General features: G+C 40.9%; 2 protein-coding genes across 2 annotated transcripts in view; both read left to right on the top strand.

Annotated features, from left to right (window-relative positions):
• The window catches only part of LOC308458058 (uncharacterized protein C5orf34 homolog), a 388,338-nt gene that overhangs the window by 347,490 nt on the left and 17,847 nt on the right, over positions 1-23,001 (top strand). The window lies entirely within an intron of this gene.
• PAIP1 (poly(A) binding protein interacting protein 1) lies at positions 2,623-22,748 on the top strand. The gene is made up of 11 exons (XM_080972869.1): positions 2,623-3,171; positions 8,417-8,565; positions 9,787-9,975; positions 13,664-13,776; positions 14,919-15,030; positions 16,570-16,695; positions 17,539-17,645; positions 18,365-18,482; positions 18,596-18,650; positions 19,992-20,085; positions 21,145-22,748. Exons 1-11 carry the CDS (start codon positions 2,931-2,933, stop codon positions 21,245-21,247), a joined length of 1,407 nt encoding a protein of 468 aa, XP_080828995.1. The 5' UTR covers positions 2,623-2,930; the 3' UTR covers positions 21,248-22,748.

The following is a 23,001-nucleotide window of genomic DNA, read 5'->3' as shown; positions in this document are numbered from 1 at the left end:
AAGTGGGCGGGGCTCGAGCCGCCCGCAGCCCAGAAACTGGACGGGGATGGGAACAGAGAAGAGAAGAGAGAGACCCTGTCTGGGCAGAGGCGAGGTCACGTGGCGGGGAGCCGCGCTCACCTCTTGCGAAAGAGAGGGGGCGGCAGAGGGGCTCTCGCCAACGCGTCACGCCGCCGCCGCCGCCAAGCTCCCCGAGTGCGCATGGGCGCGCGCCCCTGGGGCTTATTTCATTTTATTTTTGCAGCGCGCGGAGAGCGGCTTGCTTTCAATTGAGGGTTTAACTGCGCCGGCGGCTTGTCGTTTCCTGCAGCAGGACATCTTGGGGAGACGGAAAGGCTGAGGAGTAAACCCTACGCAAAAATCCTCCCCAGTGGAGTCCCTAAGACAGTTGTATGGCGCCTTGTGTTGTACTCCTCCTTCTGGCAACTCCTGTAGGCTCCATAGGAGCCAACTCCTAGGGGTTGAGTCCCTTCAACGCCCCAATAAAATATTTGAGGGGACTAGACTCCCCCAAAAAGTTGGTGGGCATTGTCATTCTAATAGGGTGCGTAAGCCGTGTCTTGTGATCGATTATGTGGGTTGGGGGCTTACCTACACCCCCCCACTTGAATAAAATATACCTCTCCCCGCTATATTTTATTCAGGTTGGCAGGGGGGGTAGGTATGCCCTTACACACATAATAGACACTTGCCAAAAGAATCTTTCTCATTAAGGAAATAAAAATGTAGAAGCACCAGTCCCAATACAGATCCTTGGGGAAAGCAATTTCTTAGATCCCTCTGTTCTGGCAATTGTCAAATCATTATTGCTACTCTTTAACCAGTTTCCTACTCTTTAACCAGTTACTAATCTGCACAAAACTCATCTGGAAGCAGTGGCCTAATTGCTTCCATAGTTTACCCCAGAACATAGCTTCAGTCCAGAAATAAACGTTTGAGAAATAAAAATGTGAAGTTACCAAGCTGCTAGTTCCAGCATTCATAAATTACAGTGATTAATAAAATACTTGAAGAGTTTGGACCTCCCTTATGCTGCTTTTGTAAAGAATGTCTTCTTATTCTGGAATCTTATAATGGCCAGCTCTGAAAGGGTGAGCCAAGGGCTACTGTTGAAACTCCTGCTTGTGCCAGATGAGCAAGCAATCCCAGGTTGCCACATTTTCGAAGCACACATTCTTCGTAATGAGTCTTGTCAACGCCAGGGGGTCATCATCCCAAACAAGCATGCACTGGAATGAAGCCTTCTCTTCCTAATTATTTTTATATGAGAACTTTGAAACTTTAAGAACTGGTACCTAGGCTTGTTTCTTTCCATCCTCCCTTCTCACTTTTTGTGGCATGTATTTTAGATTGTAAGCCTGTGACCCTACACAAGTTGTCCATCAGCCAGTCCTGACTTTTGCAATATAAATACATGTTGACACCATTCTCAAACCATTGTACATGCTTACTACAAGATGACAGGGAGTGCAGTCCTGTGGACACTTTCTGGGAGAAAGCCACATTTAGCATAGTGTGACTTGACATAAGGGAACATAATAATACAACCATGCTGACTGGCTGCAATCGTATGCATGCTTTTCAGGGAGTAAGGCCCATTGAACCAAGTGGGATTCAGTCCCAAGGTGGTGCCATTTCCTTTTATATAGTTAAGAGCAGTGCTATTTCTCTAGAAAAAAGGTTGCCGGAACTCACCATGAACACCTCTACCATTCTTTTAGAATAGCAAGGGTGCCCACCTGAGAGGTGCCACAACTGAGTTCCAGTGAATTCTGGCTGGGGGGAAAAGCATGGTGCACTCATCATTCTTACTGCATAGGGTTGCCATATTTCAAAAAGTAAAATAGTGATTTTTTATTTTTTTTTAGCTTTTGGAGCTGTTTCCGCTGCTTTTTCCATCACGTTGCCGTACATCCGGGTTTTCCCTGACCTTTTGCCAACTGGGCAAAATCCCCGCCCGCCTCCCCCACGCCATTTCTACACCTGAAAAGCAGGACATGTCAGGAATTTTTCTGACGTATGGCAATCCTATTACTGCATTTGGTGTGTGCTTGTGTCCATTCTGTATAAAAAACGACAATACAAAAAATAAAATAAAAAAGAGTGGCCTGGTTTAGCCAGGTATAGTCAATTAAATATGGCCGCTTGAAGGGATTAGTTTCATTCTACACTGAATTTGTGTGAGCGAGAGCACACCTATTTGTGTGTGTGAGAGAAGGCCCAAATCAAGGATGTGAAACCTAGGAGGGAGCTTTCCCCAGATATTGGACTACAACTCCCATCAGCCTCAGCCAGCATGGCCAATGCTTATGCCTTATGGGCGTTGTAGTCCAACATCTAGGGAGGGGGGACATCCCCAATAAGGTTCCCGGCTTTACATCCACTAGCAAAGCACATAAACAGATTTCGCTCTCTGGGGTGGAAGCCTGTCTGGGAGGTAACAACACTTCGTGCATTTGACAGGGGCGGACTGCACCCCACAACAGCTTTATGCCACCACAATAGGAAGGCGATTTAGGGGCCCTGGAGGCTCTCTCTGTCTCTCCACAAGTGGGGTCCCGTTAGGCCCCGCGCGTTGCCATGGCGACGCGGGAGCGAGGGGAGGCCTCCGGGGCGCTGCGAGGCGCTGTGAGCCGAACCGGGGAAACGCAACAAGCGTCCCTGACTGAGCGCGAGAGGGGGGCGTGTGTGTGTGTGTCTCGTTCGTCTTTGGTGGCTGGCGGTGTGTGGGGATTTCACCCCCACCCCGCTCCGCCTGACGAGGAAGAGCGAGCGGCGGCGGCAGCAGCAGCAGGAGGAGGAACCGAAAGTGAAGCGGCTTCGGAGCAAGGGGAGGAAGCGGGTGTCGGGGCGGGCGCCGGCCGCTTGCGGGCCGAGGAGGACTCGGGTGGTTTCCCCCATGAGGAAGAGGCGGGCCTGAGGAGGCCGACATGTCCGACAACGGCTTCGACCGGGCTCCCGGCGCGGGTCGAGGCCGAGGGGGTGGGGCTCCTACGGCTCCAGAGAGCGGAGCCCGCTTGGGGATGAGCGGAGGCGGAGGAGGCACCGGCAGCGGCGGCGGAAGAGGCTTCGGGGCTCCGTCGCAGCAGCTCCTCAAGCAGGGCTTCGCGCACCACCAGGAACCCCTCCGGCCGCCCAAGACGGCGCCCCCGGGGGCCGGCGCCGCCGCAGGTATTTGGCCCGCCGCCGCTTCCTGCGCAGTCCCTTCACGCCCTCCCCTCCCACTTTCGTGTTTATATTATTATTATTATTATTATTATTATTAGTGGAAATGGGGTGGCCGACCTCCCCGCATAGCCTTGGCCCGTCGTCGGGAACCTCCTTCCTCGCAGTCGTAGCTGAGCAAGAGAACATAGGAGCCAACTCCTAGGGGCCGGGAGGTCTTTTTTGCCCTCCCCCCCCAAACAATAAAATATTTGAGGGGTTTCCCCCCAAGTTTATGGGCTTTGCCATTCCAAGGGTGTACGTGCACTGCGTAATGTCATCGATTATGCGGGGCGGGGCTTACCTGCCCCCCCCCCATATTTATTTCAAGTTGGCACCCGTGGCAGAAAGTGTGCAAACCTGGCTGGGGTAGGGGAAATGTGTGGTTTCCCCCTCTTCCATCTCTACGACCCATTCAGTCTCCCTCGGGTGAATTTGGGGCTATGCAGGGGTGCCTTCGGAGGGAGATTGTGGGGGGTTTTTTTGGGGGGGGGGAGACGAGAAATCGTCGCTCCTCCCGCTTCAACCCTGTATCTTGGTGTCTAGCGTCATGCACCGCTATTCCTCAAGAGCACCTCTATTTCTGGCTGGCTCCGCATACTGGGTGACTATATTTATTTGCGTCGGCGGCCCTGCTGTAGTAATTATATCACTGGGCTGTGTTGAAATGCACCCTGCTGGTGTTTCTATCTCTCCCATCCACTCCTCCACCAATGTTTTTGCCATTTCATCCCGAATAGATGCAGAGACGGCCCTTTGAACTTCGGGAATTGAAGCCTGCAGTCCTTTGCAGATTTTCTTTGGGAATAAACCCCCACTGGCCATGATGAAGTTAGGTCCCTCATAGGGTAGAGCCATTATTTTACTTCCTGAAGTCTCTTTGGTTATTGGAATGGCACCTCTGTTGTCCTGATTTAAATTCTCTGGGCAGGGACGAAGAATGGGATTAGGATTATTGCGGTACCAAGGGCTAGGTGAACTTTTAAAAAAAGATTGGGATGGTGTGTCATCTTCCCTGCATGCCCCATCCTCTCTGTAGACTGCCCTTAAATGCAGTCTGAAATAGATATGTATGGTTACAAACAATGTGTCGATTTATATTTGTGCAAGTTTGCTAGTGTGTAGTGCAGTATATATAATTTGACCTTCCCATTCCATTAATTAGAAATCTGGTCCATATATGTTTCTCACTGGGTAGTAAGATGGTACTGCTGATTAGAGAGGAATAAAAAGGTAAAGGTAAAGGACCCCTGACAGTTAAGTCCAGTCGCAAGTGACTCTGGGGTTGCAGCTCTCACCTTGCTTTACTGGCCGAGGGAGCCAACATTTGTCTGCAGACAGTTTTTCCAGGTCATGTGGCCAGCATGACTAAGCTGCTTCTGGCAAAACAAGAGCAGTGCGCGGAAACGCCGTTTACCTTCCCGCTGGAGCGGTACCTATTTATCTACTTGCACGTTTGACGTGCTTTCAAACTGCTAGGTTGGCAGGAGCTGGGACCGAGCAATGGGAGCTCACCCCATCGTGGGAATTCAAACGACCGACCACAGCGCCACCCGCATCCCATAGTGAGGAATAGGGCAGGGTAAAATAAGAGCTTGTGTGTGGTTGTTTTTCTTAAGGTCATTTTCCTATCTGAAGTCTAGCCTCACTAATTTGAAAGCAAGTTCTTGTGAATTAAAACAATTTTTTTTTAAGTATAAACACTCAGGATTGGGATAGATAGCAGCCCAGTCCTAAACATGATCATTTAGAGTAAATTCTGCATAGTTCAGTTTAGTTGTGCATAGGGTTGCATTGAACCCAGTGAAACTTGCATTAAAGTACCGTATTTTTTGCCCTATAAGACTCACTTTTTCTCTCCTAAAAAGTAAGGGGAAATGTGTGTGCGTCTTATGGAGTGAATGCAGGCTGCGCAGCTATCCCAGAAGCCAGAACAGCAAGAGGGATTACTGCTTTCACTGTGCAGCGATCCCTCTTGCTGTTCTGGCTTCTGGGATTCAGAATATTTTTTTCTTGTTTTCCTCCTCCAAAAACTAGGTGCGTCTTGTAGTCTGGTGCGTCTTATAGAGCGAAAAATACGGTAGGCATGTTTAGGAGATTACGGTAAAAATGTCTTTGAACTCTTCATGGAGCTTTTGTGCCCATGTGGAAAAGGGCTGTCATGAAACTCAACCAACATTTTAGCCAGTGTTAATCTTGATTACTAATTCAAAATGTAAAAAGGAACTAGTCATATGGGAAGATGCAAGAAGGCTGACATCCTGAAACATGAGGATTCAGCAGTAAATTTGACTGAAATCTGTAGTTGCTTCTAAGGAAGTTTCTTGTGTATTTTTATTTTTACCACTCTTCAATTTAAAATGTTCAGGGCGATTATATAGGGCTTAGACTTTAAAACTGAGCAAGGTGGCAAGATTCCCACATCTTGTGTACTGCATTTAAAAGAAGTTGTTGCCTTTGAGGAAGCAGCTACACAGTAAATTAGGAAAGCAGAATATGTCATCAGCTGTAAATAAGTGCGTCGCCTGCCTTAACCCTAAAATTTAGGACAGACAACATACTCATTAAAAAGCTTAGTTTGTAAACTTCTTGAGACAGAGTTGCTTATGCCTGCCATCCATAACATAGAATATACATTGATGATACGATATACTTAATTACCTGTATGGGTTTAATCCAGTTGGTGCCCTTGATTCAGCAGGAGTTATCTGGTAACAGAGAGGAGGTGATTTTTGCTGATCTGTCATATCCTTTTGAGTCTCTGACACCCTTAAAATCTGCTGCCGGGGGGGGGGGGAGTTTAGGGGACACTCCAGAACATGTTTCTGGAGATTGCAGGCGACAGGGAAATGAGCTGAAATCTCCTCTCCTCTGTTTGCTGACACCTTTGCTGGAGCAACAGCAACAGGAGGACCAATTGGATTCTACCCTATGAATTAAAATGCCGCCTTAAATACAATTAAATACATTTCTCCACCAACAGAAAGACTGACACATGTCTGCTATGTTGTCTGAAATGTGGCAAAAAGGCTTTATACTTAATAAATACCTTAAAATTTGAATATTTTTCCTCTTATACATGTCTAGGAAAAAGGTTTATGTTTTGGTAATGCAAAACTTTGCTTTGTTCTGTGTAATCTTCAGTGCATAGGAATTATTTGTAATTTGTAAGGGGTGCACAAGAAGCTGTCATGGTAAGACCTGTTGACTTAAGGAGTGTGAGATACATAAATATATACACACACACAAACAAGAATCTTTATTTACGTTCTGAGGCAAAGCTATGTGTAAGATTCCAGATTCAAGCTCTGTTTGAATTGAAAGAACGGGGACAGCCTAATGTCTTCGATATCTAATGCCAATTAATTCAGGTTTTTTTAACAGTTACATTCCCCAATTATACCTTTAAAAAAATATATGTGATTATTTTATATTCAGTTTTTATTTAAAAAAAATGCATCCCAGAACTTCTTTGAAATGCATTCTAGTGGCTAGGGAATACATAGGTTATAGTAAAATCTTCTGTGTGATCCAAGAGAGCTATGGTGGGTTACCAGATAATGACACTCCAGTCTTAATAACTAGCTAAAATCTAGGCAATAACAGATTGACTGAGTGGGGGACTTGTTCAGATCCCCATTTCAGTACCACTTAATAGACAATCAATCATCAGTAGTGTAGACTCAAATGTTCATTGATTTTGTTTCTCTGTTCACAAACTTCCTACACTAGGGGTTTCCTGACTGGTCTGTGGACCACCAGTGATTCACAAGCTTCATTCAGGTGGTCTGCACTATGTCAGCATTAAATATTCATATTGATTTGTAGTTGTATTTTATTGCTTCTTTTATTTCTTATGGTGTAGTATTGTATTACAGTTTGAAGTCGTTCAAACTGTAATACAATAAAATCCAATATAAGAAATAAAAGCAATTAAGAAAGCAATTAAAAATAATGCAGTTATCTAGCACAGCATATTGCAATAGCTATAACAGGCAGGAAATATTTAGTGGTCAGCCAAGATGCTCAGCAGTTTTCAAATGCTCTGTGCAATAAAATATTCGGGAACCACTCTTTTTGATTCTTAGTGTACAATCCAGTGGTTCTTGGGAGTGCATCCCAGCGGCCATAGGATGAATTGGATCCCTCCTGCTTAAGTCAGAAAGGGAGATCTGAGGTTAAGGGTTTAGTTCTCCAATGCTAGAAGCTCCTCTGAAGTCCTGGCCCAACTGATAATGGAGCTTCAACCCAACATTGCTAGCATCAAACAGGTGTGTGCCAGGTGATTCTAAGAAATTGCTTCAATCCAATGACCTCTTGGCCCCACAACTTGGCCCCAAATTGGAACTGAGGGTGTCCAGATCTCTCCCTCACCTTATCCTCTTGTTATTACTAATGAGGGAGGGGGAAAAAGTTTTTTAAAAGGCATTTCCCACTGACCTGTGCTGGAAATGAGTGGAAGGGCACTCCCTCTGTTCTGCCCTGCAACTTGAGCCCAGAAGGGCATAGGATGAGATGATAGAACTGCCTTTGAATTTAGCTCTCTGTCTCTCTCACACCATTTAGGATTGCGGGCTTCAACTATTAATGATTGATTGGACTTTGAGTGGGTTCTTTTTCTTTCTTTTTTCTCTTTGAGATTAAATCTTCTCTGAATTTCACTCTCCCCCCCTCCCCTGCATTTTTCCTCATGTCATGTCTTTTTAGATGATGAGCCAGTAGGCAGGGACATTTTTCTGCTAAAGGGCAGGGTATAAATTTTATTCTCACATTTGGAGTTTTCCTGATGTGGTATGATGCAGCTCTTTATAACTTTATGAACACCATGTATATTAACAGCCACCTATACGCCTGTGGCAAGAACTGTGTCTAAATTGCATATCTTCTCTAGTAAAGGAATAAAGCCATCTCTCAGCTGTCATAGAACTGCCTTGTGTTTAAGAGACTGCACTACAATGATAGTAAAGTCTTTTAATTCTTCCTATCTTTAAAACTGAGCTTAGTTTCCTTTTTCCATGGTTGACCCTGACAAAAGTGATTTATTTAAGTGCTAGTGGTTGCATAATGTCAATAGTGAGAAAGAGAAACAATGAGCAGAAGAGCAGGGATGCCAACAAGATTTTGGGAGCCCAGTACACTGTTGGGGGGCGTATTTAAAATGACTTCTGGTTGAAACATGCAAACTCAGTTTCTTCATATTTTAAATTTTCAGAACAGGCAAGAGCTACATCTTTACCAGAAAAAAATAGTTCTAAATCAGGAATGGCTAAACCTCAGGTGGTTGTGGCTCCAGTGGTAATATCAAAGCTTTCTGTGAATGCACCTGAATTTTACCCCTCAGGATATACCCCTAATCTTACAGTAAGTATTTAGCCTCCTCTCTCTTCCATTTCCAAGCAAGTGAGGCCAATGTGAACATTCTGCTAGACTTGTTAATCTTCTTTGTAAGAAATGACTTTGATCTTGGAAGCTGAAACATTCCATCCCATAATTTCTCTTGGTGTTTTAGAGATCCTTAAACACCAAATGGTTTAAAATGAAGAAATCTCCTGCCCATAGACACTTCAGTGCTGCTGTTTGTTTGCAACTTTTGATTTGTCTAATAGTAGGTCAGCTAGATAATCTGTAAGCAACATTCAATTTGCTGAAATTTTGAGAATGCCTTAGGGACGCCTTGAAAAAGTTTGCTCTTGAATGACATGGGGTTTTGTGGATAAAGCTTTCTAATAGGCCTTGGCTATTTAAAAATATATGTATTAGTAGTGTGTATATGTAAAAGTATACACTTCAATATATTTAGCTGACTGATGGGAGAGGACAGCCTCTCCCTCTTTTTTGATTATGTGCCAGTACTGCACACAGCACATTATTAATATTAATAAGAGTGCTAGTATACTTGACTTCAAATACCCTTCCGTAAAACTAAGTATCTTTTGCTATCATGTAACACATGGGTTGCCATTGTGGATTTGGGGAGAGCTATAAGTTGGAAGGGGAGGCAGAAAGTCCATTTATATACTGTGTCTGATCTGTATGAAAAAAATCAGCTTGCTTGCTTTTTTGCAGTAGCATCTCTGAACAGCAACAGTGTTTACATTTTATATATGCACATAATAATTACAAAATGAATAAATGTAGAAGATTTTAGTTGAGGGAAAAATTAGCTAATTAGAGTGTGCGTGTACACACAAATAAATTCCAATGCCATTGCAACTGCCTAGCTGAAACAGCTCCTGTTGAGTGAATTGGGCATCCTGTGCCTGTGACATACCACCCAGTCTTTTTGTTATATATTATTTTACAGTAGCTATAATTTAGCTGTAATTCACCAACAGCAAGTATTCATGGTGTGTGGACAGGACAGCATGGCTCACCACAACAAGATTGTTAACAAGGCCCCCTAGTAGAACTTTATGCCCAGTTTAAGACTGTTCCAGGGTTGTGTGTTTTTTAAACTTCAGATTGCTTTATTTATTTATTTTGCCTTCCTTCCACTATTATTGGTAAATATAAGTTGTTGAAGCCATTTGAATGAGAACTGATAATAAGTTTAATTCCAAAGCTGACTATAATCGCTTTTAGGAATCTTCTTTGGAAGATGGTTGTGATGGATTTCCAACTCTAACAGAATATGTGCAGGACTTTCTCAACCACCTTGCAGAACAGCCGGCTTGTTTTGAAACTGAAAGAGCACATTTTTCAGAAACTGTAAATGCTTGTGTCACTACAGATGAAGCATTACAAGAACTTGTTGAGCTCATATACCAACAGGTAGAGTGTGTGTATATATATATGTCATGTTTGATGGACAGGTTGCATAATATATATAAAATATCTACATGAATTTCTAATCTCACAGAAACATGGGATACATCATGTTTGCTTTTATTAAAATAAAATAAAAGATTGAGCCATTAGGAGCTTTTGAAGATCTGGATGTTAATTGTTTACACTAGAGATGAAGCTTTTCATACAATTGTAGATTTAGAAGGGACCTCAAAGGTCAGCTACTCCAACCCCCTACAATGCAGGAATCTCAACTAAAGCATCCATGACAGATGACTATCCAACCTCTACTTAAAAACCTCAGATGAAGTAAAGTTCACCACCTCCTGAGTGAGACTGTTCCACAGAGCCTCTGATAGACTCGGTTCAAGAGGAGGAGGGGCTGGCTGCACCCGAATCCCCTCGGAGCAGGAGGAAGAGCCGGGTACTGGGGCAACATCATCCCAGCAGGAGGTGGGGCAAAAAGTGGAGGGTGTCCTGCTGGTGCAGACAGTGTCATCCATTGGGACCAACTGGTTCATCCAGTGAAGACTGAGCTAGGAGAGCTCGGACTGCAGCTTCTGTGTAATTACTAAATAAATCTAAATGTGTGGGAGAGACATTGTAAAACCCGACAGAATCTTCTTTCTTGCAACTTGAAGCCATTGGTTCAAGTCCTGCCCTCCAGAGCAGGAGAAAACAATCTTGCTCCGTCTTCTGTGTGACATCCCTTTAGATATTTGAAGATGCCTGTCATATCTCCTCTCTGTCTCCTCTTGTTCAGGCTAAACATAACCAGTTTTCTCAACCGTTCCTCATAGGGCTTGGTTTCCAGAACCTTGATCATCTGGGTTGCCCTCTTCTGCACACTTTCCAGCTTGTCAGTAACCTTAAATTGTGGTGTCTAGAACTGAGGTCAGTATTCCAGGTGTGGACTGACAGGGGCAGAATAGAGCAGGACTATGACTTACGTTGATTGCGACACTATACTTCTTTTGATGCAGCCTAGAAGAGTGTTTGCTTTTTTGCAGCTGCATCACACTGTTGACTCATGTGGTAAACTAAGACCTCTATATCCTTTTCACGTTTACTACTGGCAATCCAGGTGTCCTCCATCTTATGTTTGTGCACCTGATTATTCCTGCCTTAGTGTACATTTGTCCCTATAAAAATTCATTTTGTAAGTTTGGGCCCAATTCTCCAATCTGTTAAAGTCATTCTGAATTCTGATTCTATCTTCTGCAGCAGTAGCTAACTCTCCCAGTTGGGTTTCATCTGCAAATTTGATGAGCACCCCTTCGATTCCTTCCCTCAAATCATTTATAAAGACGTTGAACAATTGTGGGCCCTGCGGTACACCACTTGTCACTTTTTCCAGGATGATGAGAAACCATCACTTGTGGTTCGGTCGGTCAACCAGCTACAAATCCACCTAAGAGTTACCTTGTCTGGCACACATTTTACCACAAGAAGATAATGGGGGACTTTGTGAAAAGCCTTTCTGAAATCATTTATTCTGTTATTGCCAGGCTGGACACTGCTTTCATTTTGGGAAAGACAGAGGCAAAGTAGGTGTTGAGCAGTTCCATCTTTTCTCTGTCACCCAATAGCATTTGTCAATCATCTCCATGCAAAGGAACTACTACTTGCTTGTTCTTCTTCTTGCTTTGAACGTAGCTGAATAAACCTCTTTTGCAAGCCTGAGTTCATTCTGAGCTTTGACCCTCCTAACTTCCCTGCAACTGTTGCCTATTCATGTATACCCTTCCTTTGTGATTTCCCCTTTCTTCCATTTCTTATACATGCCCTTCTTACACCTCAGCTCATCTGTGAGCTCCTTATGCTACCCCACTGGTTTCTTTAGATGCTTCCCACTTGTTGGAATTGTCTGCGTTTTGTGCCTTCAATATTTCAACTTTAAGAAACTGCCATTCGTCTTTGAATCTTTCTGACCATGGAATTTTACCCAGCAGTTCCTTAAGGCTTTTTTTAATCAAGCTTCTTAAAGTCCAGAGTGCATGTCTAACTACATTCAGCTTTCCCATGCCTCTGTACAATGAAACCCAAGAGACCATGATCACTTCCTAGTACTTTCACTTCATTGATCAGCTCTTCCTTGATAGTGAGGACCAACTCCTTGCAATTTTGCCATGCAGGTTTAAAATAGTGACAGAAAGGTGTGTGCCTTTGAATAATAGGCTGCAGAATGAGGATTCTCTCCCTGTTTTTTAAAGTCTGGTATGAAGGAAACCTACATTCTGTGATATAGCTTAGAAATATTTGTTTAATCTTCACTGAATGTATTTTAGTACACAAAGCAAATGGAAAAGGGTAACTAACTCTTATATCCAAAGTATTATTTTTTTCCTTTTGGGGGGCAGTTCATTTGCCTTATGAAACCTTACTGTAACCTACTTAAAATTCCAGGAAATGTTTTAAAAATAGAATATTAGTTCCAGTTTCAGTGCTCTTAGTGTCATATTTCACTGAATAATAAGCTAAGGTCAGGGCATGTGTAAATGCCAATTCAGAAATCAAAGTTTAAGTAGGACTTCTTAGATACAAAATAGGGAAATACCTCATTGATCCCTTTTTTCACTTGCAACCTTCTCCAGTTTTTGTTTACTGAGATGTAAGGCCTTCTATGTTCAATATGGCCTACTCCAAAGGAAATACATATTGCTTTCTGAGGCTACTTAATGTTCTTTTTGCTATATCATTCCTTACTTCTGTTAGTTGGCATTTCTTTTAGCGTTGAAAAATGCAGTTCAAGCCAAGGGCATTATGTACTTTTGTCTTACTAGCCATACATCCAAACCGGAAGATGACCCAATTAATTTTAAAGGCTGAATCTTTAAAGCAGAGCTTTCCAAACTTTTCATGTTGGTGACACACTTTTTAGACATGCATCATTTTGCAACACAGTAATTCAGTTTTACTAGCAAAACAGAGGTTAAACTAACCCCTTTCCAGCCCCGGGACGAGCGCAGGGAGCGTTTGCATGACACCTACACACTGCAGCCGACACACTAACATGTCACGATACAGTTTGGAAAGCTCTGCTTTAAAGAGTGTCCACAACTTGAGATAGATATCTGCCACTTTGCTAACATTACAATGTATCCTGTAGTTGTTTTTATATTTCAAAATGCACTGGTTTTTGCATCTTTTTCTGCTCCTGGTATTGTATAAATTCAGCTAGATAATATTTACTATCAAATGTTGAAGATGTAGAAGATGTCTTTCTGCCAAAAACGAATTTGAAACCTCATGGAAGTTTTGAAAATGAGGACAGAGACCTTGAATTGAACTCTTTATCAATTAGAGGACTCAGTGCAAAGATAACTCACAACTACTTTCTGAGATGGCTGTGAGTGGGAGGGTAGCAGGGTTGCAGCTGTGGGACTTAAGGGAAAAGCAAGGAACTAAGTATTTCAAAGGCCAAAATTATACCAAGGGGGCACATGAGTATAAGAAAGGATGCATTATAATAAATAAGAACTGAGTCAACTGACACTTAGAGGAGGCCTAGCTACTGGTGGTTGTTGGAGCCTTTAAAAAACAATCAGTGATTTCTGGTTAGCTGAATATTGTTCTTTTCACATTCTTGTGGAGGGGTCAAGGAAAATATTTTAAGTACAAGAAATCCACAGCATTTTGTAATTTTAATTCCAATTATTCTTTTGTTTGAAAGGCTACATCTGTTCCAAATTTTTCTTATATGGGAGCAAGGCTGTGCAATTATCTTTCTCATAATCTCACCATTAATCCACAAAGTGGCAACTTTAGGCAATTACTGCTTCACAGGTCAGTATCTGTATTTTTATGACATTAAACAGTCATGTTCAAAATTGGCTTGATTTTCTTGTGTTTCTTCGCTGCTTAAACATCTGATTCAAAAGCTTGCCCAGTGGACTACCAGAACAATTTTATGTGTTGCATAATTATATTCTGCCCCAATAAATCAGAGGCATTTTGGGATTTTTGCTTCATTTTGCTTCATTTCTTATCTCCACCTCTTTTCAAATGTTTTGGCTGGCATGTTCTAGTAAGTAAAACCTACAGAGTTTATAGCAATGAAGGAGAAGCTGCTGACAGTCAACCAGCCTTAATTTAGTCTGTGTATATTCTATATTCTCTCCATGTTTCCAAGAGTCCCAGCTTTCATTTTTAATCTAAATTTCTAGCCTGCATAATTGCAGAAAGCACCTGAAATTTTTTTTAGATAAATAATCCATTGTTTTCCTCCCTCACCCAGCCAAGAATACATTTGTGTGTGTATCTCTAAGTCTTCCCATGCTTATAAAAATACCATATATATAAACTTAACTGCAACTTGTATAACTTAGTGGGTAAAGAAGCTGGGTGCCTATAGTGCTGAAGTTCAGCCTTTTTATTCTAACAAATGAAAAGTGATGAATATGCTTGGACATTCAGCTAGTATATTTTCTCTGGGTGGAATTCAATGTTGCCCTATTACAAACGTTCCATCTGTGTAAGCGTTTCAGCATGCATTCACGGGCACAGTTGGGATGGGTCTCTAGTAATCTGGGGAAGTTTTGCCTCTTCACAAATTTCTCTTCGACAACATCTCATTTTATATTGCATTATAGATCTCGGTGGAAGCTATTGACAATTGAGTCATTCCTAGCTGCATATCCCTTTCTTAATTACACCAGAGTGTAACTGAACCCAGAAATATATAGCTAAATATATGAAGGGTGCATTTAAGTTAATGGCAGTGATCTATTTGAGTAGTGAACAACCATACTGACGAAATGAAGCCTTGGATACGCAGTTGTTTCAATTATATGCCATCCCATTTTAATCTATCCTTTGCCTATTATTCCCCATTAATACTGGCTTTTAACTGCAGGTTTTAAATGTTTTTGTATGACTAGAACTGACTGACGTTGAGAATATTGCTGATTAAAACATGTATTTTCTAGGTGTCGAAAAGAGTATGAAAATAGAGATGAAGCTGCCAAAGGAGATGAAGCTGCACGGAAAAGATTTCATGCATTTGTGCTATTTTTAGCTGAGCTTTATCTAAATCTAGAGGTAAAGGGATTTGGTTTAAAAAAAATCAGACTAGCAGTGAGAAAAGGATCTAAGCGTACATTTTGACTATAAGTCAAAAGTAGTAAAAATCTAAAAATAAGTATCATACCTTTAGCTTAGAATTCTCTTATTTATTGCATAATTTCAGTAAAAATTTTATTTCTGTTAAAGTGTCCAAATCCTTGTTGAAACATCCAAGTGCCTTTTTGCTTACTTGCCAAAACACTGGATGGTGTGAATTATATGTTCCTTAATGAGCAGTTGAGTAGAATTCTGCTACTATCCTTTATCACTTTATTTCCCTAAACAAAACTGCTATACACTCGTTTATTCTTAACATGAAGCATTTTATCCTGGTTAGAAAGAGCTCCCATAACCAAGTCACCATTGGTAAGATGGTCCCTGCTCTGAGGCTTACAGTATAAAATACATGAAGGAAAAAGGATCGGAAGGGCAGGGGCTTCAAGCAATATTTCCTAGTTAGTTCTTCTAATGACCATCTAGAATGGAAAGCGTTTGAGGCCAAGAGGAGTCAAAAGTTGTTGGGTCCTTCAGCAGAACTGATGGAGAGACCTACATTCCCAGCTCTTTCCCTCTCATGTAGCCTGATGGAATGGCTGCTGTAGATGACAAGGTTTAGTCTAGTTTCATTGTAGACTGAAGTATTTTCTTTCTTTTCTAACCAAAACTGAGAGTTTAAGGGAATGGCCCAGAATATTCTTGAGGATTATTCAGACAGTAAAGTTAATCCAAAATTATTAGGTGATTAGGAATGCTAGCATGAATGTATCAATTTCTAAATACTTTATCTGCCAGCCAGCTTCCTAGAATTAGGCTTCTTAAGCCTAAGTAATGTAGTGCAATTGGCAAATAAAGTATTTAGTGTAGTTAAGTAGCATTGATTTCAACAAGCTATTATAAAAGGTGGCTTTAAATTTCCTCTTAGCTATTCAAGTGTAAAAAATCATTATTCCTGATTTAGCAAGCAGGCAGAATATATATATTTGCAGAACAAAGTAGTCTTGCTGATTTTTAAAAGGGGGAGAAGACTTACTGATGCCGAAAAGAAACATAAAGAAATGGCTCCCCAAAGCCAGAAAAGAAAGGGGAGGGAGTGTGTTATTTAGCCACATTCTTAACAGGGAGGAAGGTGCAATGCTAAATTTTCGGAAAGAGACCCTCAGGTGGTTTAGCATAGTGCCGTCTCTGCTATTGGCCTTTCTTTGGTCTATGGGAGGAGCAGAGTGGTTTGTTGAAAAAGCAAAGGCAGTCTGCATCTACTCAGGGCATTTTTACTGTGTTCTTCTGGGCTAGTAAAAGTATTTTTTACTTGCTATCCCAGATATAATGTATAGACCCCTGATCATGGGCTTTGGGTTTATGGTTCTGTAAGCCGCTAGTTTTGTATAGGAAAATACAATTCCAGACACTTGGGTCTAAATGACTTGCAATATTTTTAATTTTGAAGTCATCAAACCAGTGGTTCCAAACTACACTAATTTTAATGGCATGTAAACATTCCTATGTGCATTTTTATAGGTAAAAGGAACTAAAGGTCAGCTAACCCGAGCAGAGATTCTTCAGACTGGACTTCATGAATTACTGAACACCCTTTTCTCTAATCCTGTGGACAACAATTTAACCTGTGCGGTGAAACTACTGAAAGTATGATGTTTTCATTATTAAGAGTTGTTTTCTACATCATACTTGATCTAATCAGGGTGCCCAAACTTTTTTCAAAGAGAGCCAGATTTGATGATGATGATGATGATTATACCCCGCCCATCTGGCTGGGTTTTCACAGCTTTCAACAAAATATTAAAATACAGTGGTCTGTTAAACATTAAGGCTTCCCTAAACAGGGCTGCCTTCAGATGTCTTCTAAAAGTCTGGTGGTTGTTCTTCTCTTTGACATCTGGTGGGAGGGCATTCTACAGGGCGGGTGCCACTACCGAGAAGGCCCTCTGCCTGGTTCCCTGTAACTTGGCTTCTTGCAGTGAAGGAACTGCCAGAAGGCCCTCAGCACTGGACCTCAGTGTGTGGGCAGAACGATGGGGGTGGAGACACTCCTTCGGGTATACTGGAATTCAGAATGTGATTAATCATAAAAATAGGTTTCAAGAGCATTCAACCAGTGGTGTGCAAAGCTTGGTGGTTTTATTATCTCCCCTACTATGGTGACTCTAACAGAAGAATAAAGAGATCTATGCATTAGGCTGTTACATATGTGTGGCATAATAAATACTGGAAGAACATCCAAGCAGTTTCTTGTTTCCATAGAAGGATATCCAAGTAGCTTAGATTTGCAGGGTGAGGGGTTTCGATGCTGCTTTTTTATTTTTATGCTGCTTTAAGAGTTTTAAATATTAAGCTTTTTAAATGCATTTAATCAATTAAATAATTAAAAAGTATTATGAAGGCCTTCATCACAGACCCAGTGCTTGCAGAAATGTCATTAACCTTCAAGTCACATTTTGAAAATGTCTTCTAATAGTATGTATTCTTTAGTTGACAGGCTCAGTACTAGAAGATGCATGGAAAGAGAAAGGAAAGACTTATATGAATGAAATGATACAGAAAATTGAAAATGTTGTCTTGGATGCAAATTGCAGCAGGTAGTGAGAAAATCATTGCTTCCTAGCTTTCCATTTGGGATGATTACTGTTCTTTGCCATCTCTTAAGGTGGAACAGCTTTTAAAGCTTTCTGATCATTACTATAGTTAAGAATTGTTGTTGTGGTATCTTTAATACAACTTGTGCTGAAATTTCTGACATGGTTTAAGTCATACTGCTTTCAAATAGATCAGTCTTTGGTAATCAATGGGTGGAATCCAACTGATGCCATTATGCTCACTGATACGCTTTTGATCCAGTAGATGCCTTCACTAATGGAAGGAGAGGGGAGGCAATTTTAGGCAATTCTCACTGCTGCCTGCATCATTCAGCACCCAAAAAAGGCACTCCCAGAGGAACAGCACATCAGCAAAAATAGCCTTCCCTTCTCTTCAGGGGTGTGGTTGTGCTCACCAATGTCATGTTTGTGTTGACTGAATGAGAGTATTGACTTCAAATTCAAAGTTGAGATCTTCAGATGAAGAGTGGTATAAAATTTAATAAATATATAAATGTAAATGATTACTTTCCAAATTAAATTGTCTTTGGCAATTAGTTAAAACATTGTTTTAAACTGAGTTCATGAGCAGCTGTGAATGAATGAGCAACAGGTATCAGTTTTGTTTTGTTTCTCCCTTATGTTCTGATTGCAAGCAGTGAGTAAACTACTCCCTCGTGTTGGAAATGCAGTGAGTTTTATTATGTACTTTCTTTTTACAGAGATGTAAAGCATATGCTTCTGAAACTTGTAGAACTACGGTCAAGTAACTGGGGAAGGGTGCATATAACTTCAACATACAAGGAAGCAACTCCAGAAAACGACCCTAATTACTTTATGGTAATGAATAGTTGTGTTTCCTCTTGCTTCAGATGCATTTATCAGACTATGTATAAAGTACTGATAAAATGTGGAAGTAGTTACTGATAAAAACAATCATATTTTGATTTCAGAATGAACCAACATTTTACACATCTGAAGGTGTGCCTTTCACTGCAGCAGATCCAGGTATGTCAACAACTTGATGTGGGGGGGGGGGACAGTTAGGTAGAAATTATCTGAGGAGCTCATGAAGTCTGATATTAAGGAAAACCTCTGTAAAAATGTACAGGCAACTCCCGTTTTAGGCGCAACCAATATATGCACCATCCTGTACACATGCACAGCACTGAACCCAGAAGTGACTTCACTGAAACATCACTAAAGGTGTGGGGCAGAATGGGGTTTTAGCAGGCTTTTTGAGTGGGTTTGCAATTTCATGCAAGCGCACAATGACCCCGAAAAAAACCTCTGCACAAATGGGAAGTTTCCTGTATTAACATTAGGTGGAATTCAACATTAAACAAGCTTGCCGCTTGACAGATGGAACAATCACCCCTTTCCTCTTCCCACATACTGTTCTGGGTGTTCTCTACACACACACACACACACACACACACACACACACACCCCTGAGCCAGTTTAAGAAGGCCGGGGGGGGGGAGTCCCATTGCTCAGGCAGAAGCCCTTGCACAGGGTTTCCACTAAAGGGGTTCTCTTAGTGAATCCCACCCATAGCTTTAATGTTAGTTATGGAAGGATTAGAGGGCACACCAGTCAGGAAGCTAAACAAGAGCTTTGTTATCACTCCCTCTCCAACAAGAACAGAACAGCAACGGGAAACCCTTGACTCTGGCCAGGTACCTAAACAGTAGCCCTGTTCAGGTGTTAACACCTGACTAGGGAATGGCAACATGAGTAGCGGTAGTGCACTCCACCCTCAACCATGTAAGTGCCACCGCTAGCCTTCCCATGTTGAACAGGAAAGTCTGAAAGTGGTCAACTAAGTGTTCAACTGGACTTGCTTAGAAGCCCCCTGCAGATCTTCCTGCTCAACATGGGAAGGCTGGGAGTGAAACTGGAATGCAGAACCATTACAGCGTTTCTCATTTGTTAGTGAATTATTGGCAACAAATTATAGGATTGAAATAAAGTTTTTCCTCTGTGATTGCTGTGAATCGAAGCCTTGTGGTATTCTACCCTTCTTGGTGCTTGCACCATTTTTCTTTCATGAGAGTGTAAATTTGTATCATTGCATCTGCTTGCTGAAGCAGTTTGTTAATTTCACCTAATCTTCTTAACCTTATGTTGATGGAACGGAGTGCAACAAAGTGATGTGCCTAAAATCTTGTAAGTGGTTCTCAAAACAGCATCAAATTTACACTGATCATGCTTTGCACATTTGTTGCTTAGATACATCCAAACATTTATTTGTGTATTACTGACTGTACAGTTTTAATTATGGGTATAGTAAATGAACTAAACTTTGAAATGCAGCTTAATTTTTTAAATAAAAAAATTCTATCATAGATTATCAAGAGAAATACCAAGAACTCCTTGATAGACAAGATTTGTTTCATGAGTATGAGGAAAATGGAACAGACTTATCAGGAGCTGGAGATCCGTAAGTTCTTGTTTGAGTCTGACATTTTAATCTAGGCCTATCCTGTCTTCAATTTGTTGTTTGAAATCCTGAATTAGGGCACCACTTTTCAAGAGTGCTTTCATCAAAACTTGACCTTTTAAAAAAATCATCTTATAAACAATGAAGTTTCTAATGGGTATGCCTCACCTCTTGCAATTTTGCTTCGTTAGCATTCTCTGGTGCACCAATCAAATTATATCTGTTTCTACTAAAACAGTGTTGCTTTTGAAAATAAAATTTCTGTACATTCAGGAAAAAACAGCTTGGCTCTGAGCAGAAAGCCTCTTCTGCTTACAGAATTCCTGTTTCAAACTTCACAGAAGAGCACTGCACAAGAAAAATGGAATTATTGTGATAGGGTTTCTTCCTTTTGCACAAGATCATTTTCCTTTTTCTTATGAGGACTCCATATATTTAACTGTTTATAGCTTGAGTCTTCCACACATGTGTAGAGCAAGCCCTAGTGACTGGAGCACAGACAGTTGCTCACAGGGAAGCAAGACTTGCTTTGCACTTGAGTATTAAGGTATTATTATTATTATTATTATTATTATTAATAATAATAATACCAAAGTTAAATCATATGCAATCTGACCATTAGGGCTTACTTTGCAGTGGGAAACGGAATGCACCCTGTGTATATACAAGTTGCAGGTGCACTGTACCACAGCTGCAGAAACTTTATTGTGCAAAGTCTTCCACTAGCACTTGCGCAGCATTTTGCAAAATCACACTAATGAGTAAACTCATTGCTTTCACACTTCTTTGAATCCAGTGCTGTGTAAGTTTCTTTTCTGAAATATTGCACAACCTTATTCCAAACACTTGAGCATTTTGTAATTATAATGCGATTGGACAGATGAACTTAGCTTGTGCAAAATACTTCCATGTCAAATCGGCGCAATCTGTTCTGTTCATTGTCAAGGGTACATATAGGTATAAAAATGGGGCTTTGATCCTGGTGTATATCTTGCTCTCAAAGATGGTGTCTTCTGTGACTGGAAAAGATAGTCATCTAACATATGGATTATTTTGTAGGTATTTTGATGATGATGATGATGATGACGATGAGATGGACCCAGAAATTGAAGAAGCATATGAAAAGTTTTGCTTAGAATCAGAACGCAAAAGGAAACAGTGAAATGCTACACGTGAATAATAGTGTTGTGTTTTTTTAAAAGAAGAAAAACAAAAACCAGCATAGGTATGAATAGCAAATAGAAGGGATGGAAAATCTTTAATATCCATACCAAACAAAGGAAATTAAGTTTCTCCTAGCAGTTAAGTTATGCAATTTCCATTTTATTAAACAGAATCTGCCAAAAAAATGTAAACTTAAATCCTGTAACTTAAACAAGTGTATATATATATCATAGTTTATTTTATGTACAGTTAAATAAACAATGTTTTGACTGGAACAAATTTTATTTCAAACATTTCACATTAATCTGCAAATCTAAGGGTTGTCGTGGTACATTATCACTTTTTTAAGAAAGGAAAATTCCTAGAATCATAAAATACACTATGACTTTGCAATTGTACTTCCTCGCCTTTGTATAGGATATGGCTGTCATCCTATATTTTTTAGGCTCATGAACTGTCAAATGTTTCACAATCATGAAAACTCCTACTACTCATCCACCTTGGGGGAAAATTGAAAATCTGCACATAGAGTATTGCTCTCAAACAGCTAAATATGGTAGGCATTTTAGTTCATAAAGGTTTTCAAACAAATTCACTTGGTTAAAATGTCAGGTTGATGATCTCCCAAAATGCTGGTTCAATTTAGATGTCAGGTTAGCGTAAATGAGTTTGGAGGAACAGGCATGTCTTCCGCATTTATACCTCTTCAGCCCAACCTCACATTTGATTCCTTCCTTCTGCCTTTCCTGATTTACCTTAGCCATAGTTTGTCATGATGCATAAATTGAGCAAACTATGATTAGTGCTAATCAGGATTGCTTACAAATCATGGTTTGCAATCCCACTTCACAGTGACGGAGGGAAATGGAAGTCTCACACCATCTCATCATTTACTTTCGAGAGAGAGTGATGTCTCAATTGAGGAATTCTATTTGTTTCCCTCCCCATTTTCTTCAAAAAAAATTTTGACATGATTCTGTTTTTAGTTCAGTGTTGCACAATAATGCGTGTTGCTTTGAACTGTAATGCTCAGAAATTGGCATTTCTGTTACTTCTCAATTTGGTAATTTAGATACCATATACAATCACTTGTATAGAGCTAAACAGTTTTTATTACAGAAAATAAGCCCTAAATGTTTGCTGGTTATTGTCCCTTCCCTTTTTAAGCATCTATTTTTGTCTTTACGAAATGTTGCCCAGGAACATGTCTGGCTTTTTTTTTGGGTTCCTCGTTTTATATTGAATAGATTAAGTAGAGTCTATTTCCTAACACAAGATGTGTGTGTGAAATTTCCCAAGAAGTAGGTAAAATAACTTATGTAAAGACAACAGAGGTTGTAAATATGCATGTAAATAGTGCTGTTTAATATTGCACTGTTATAACTTGGTACAATTTGTGTCTGTTAACAAAGTTAGCATCATCTACATCTTTCGGCTGTTAATTTGTTTAGCTTATGAACATCCCATTTTGGAAAATAAACTCCTTTGTTTTGTTGGGGTATGGTTTTGGTCTTCCTTTTATGTCCTTATTTTCATAGCATGAGATCTTACTTGATATTCCCTGCTTTTTGTCTGCAAAGCAGCATCTCCGGAGCTGCTGGCAATCATTTATCATTGTCCTTTAAGAAAGTATATTCCAGGTAATAATACTATTAATATGCAGCAACATCAGGCCCACTGGTTTGACCCCAGGACCATGGATACCCAGAGTGTGTGGGCATCTGACATCAGATGCACACACTAGCGGGCATG

Source organism: Podarcis pityusensis (genome assembly GCF_964106645.2).
Source record: "Podarcis pityusensis genome assembly, chromosome: 11".
NCBI classification, from domain to species: Eukaryota; Metazoa; Chordata; class Lepidosauria; order Squamata; family Lacertidae; genus Podarcis; species Podarcis pityusensis.
Note: the sequence above shows the minus strand (reverse complement) of the source record. Positions and strands in the feature narration are given on the sequence as shown.

Coding starts and splice junctions, on each gene's coding strand:
- PAIP1 (XM_080972869.1), top strand. CDS start 2,931: ATGTCCGACAACGGCTTCGACCGGGCTCCCGGCGCGGGTCGAGGCCGA. Junction 3,172..8,416: donor GGGGGCCGGCGCCGCCGCAG/GTATTTGGCCCG, acceptor TTAAATTTTCAG/AACAGGCAAGAGCTACATCT. Junction 18,483..18,595: donor ACGACCCTAATTACTTTATG/GTAATGAATAGT, acceptor TTTTGATTTCAG/AATGAACCAACATTTTACAC.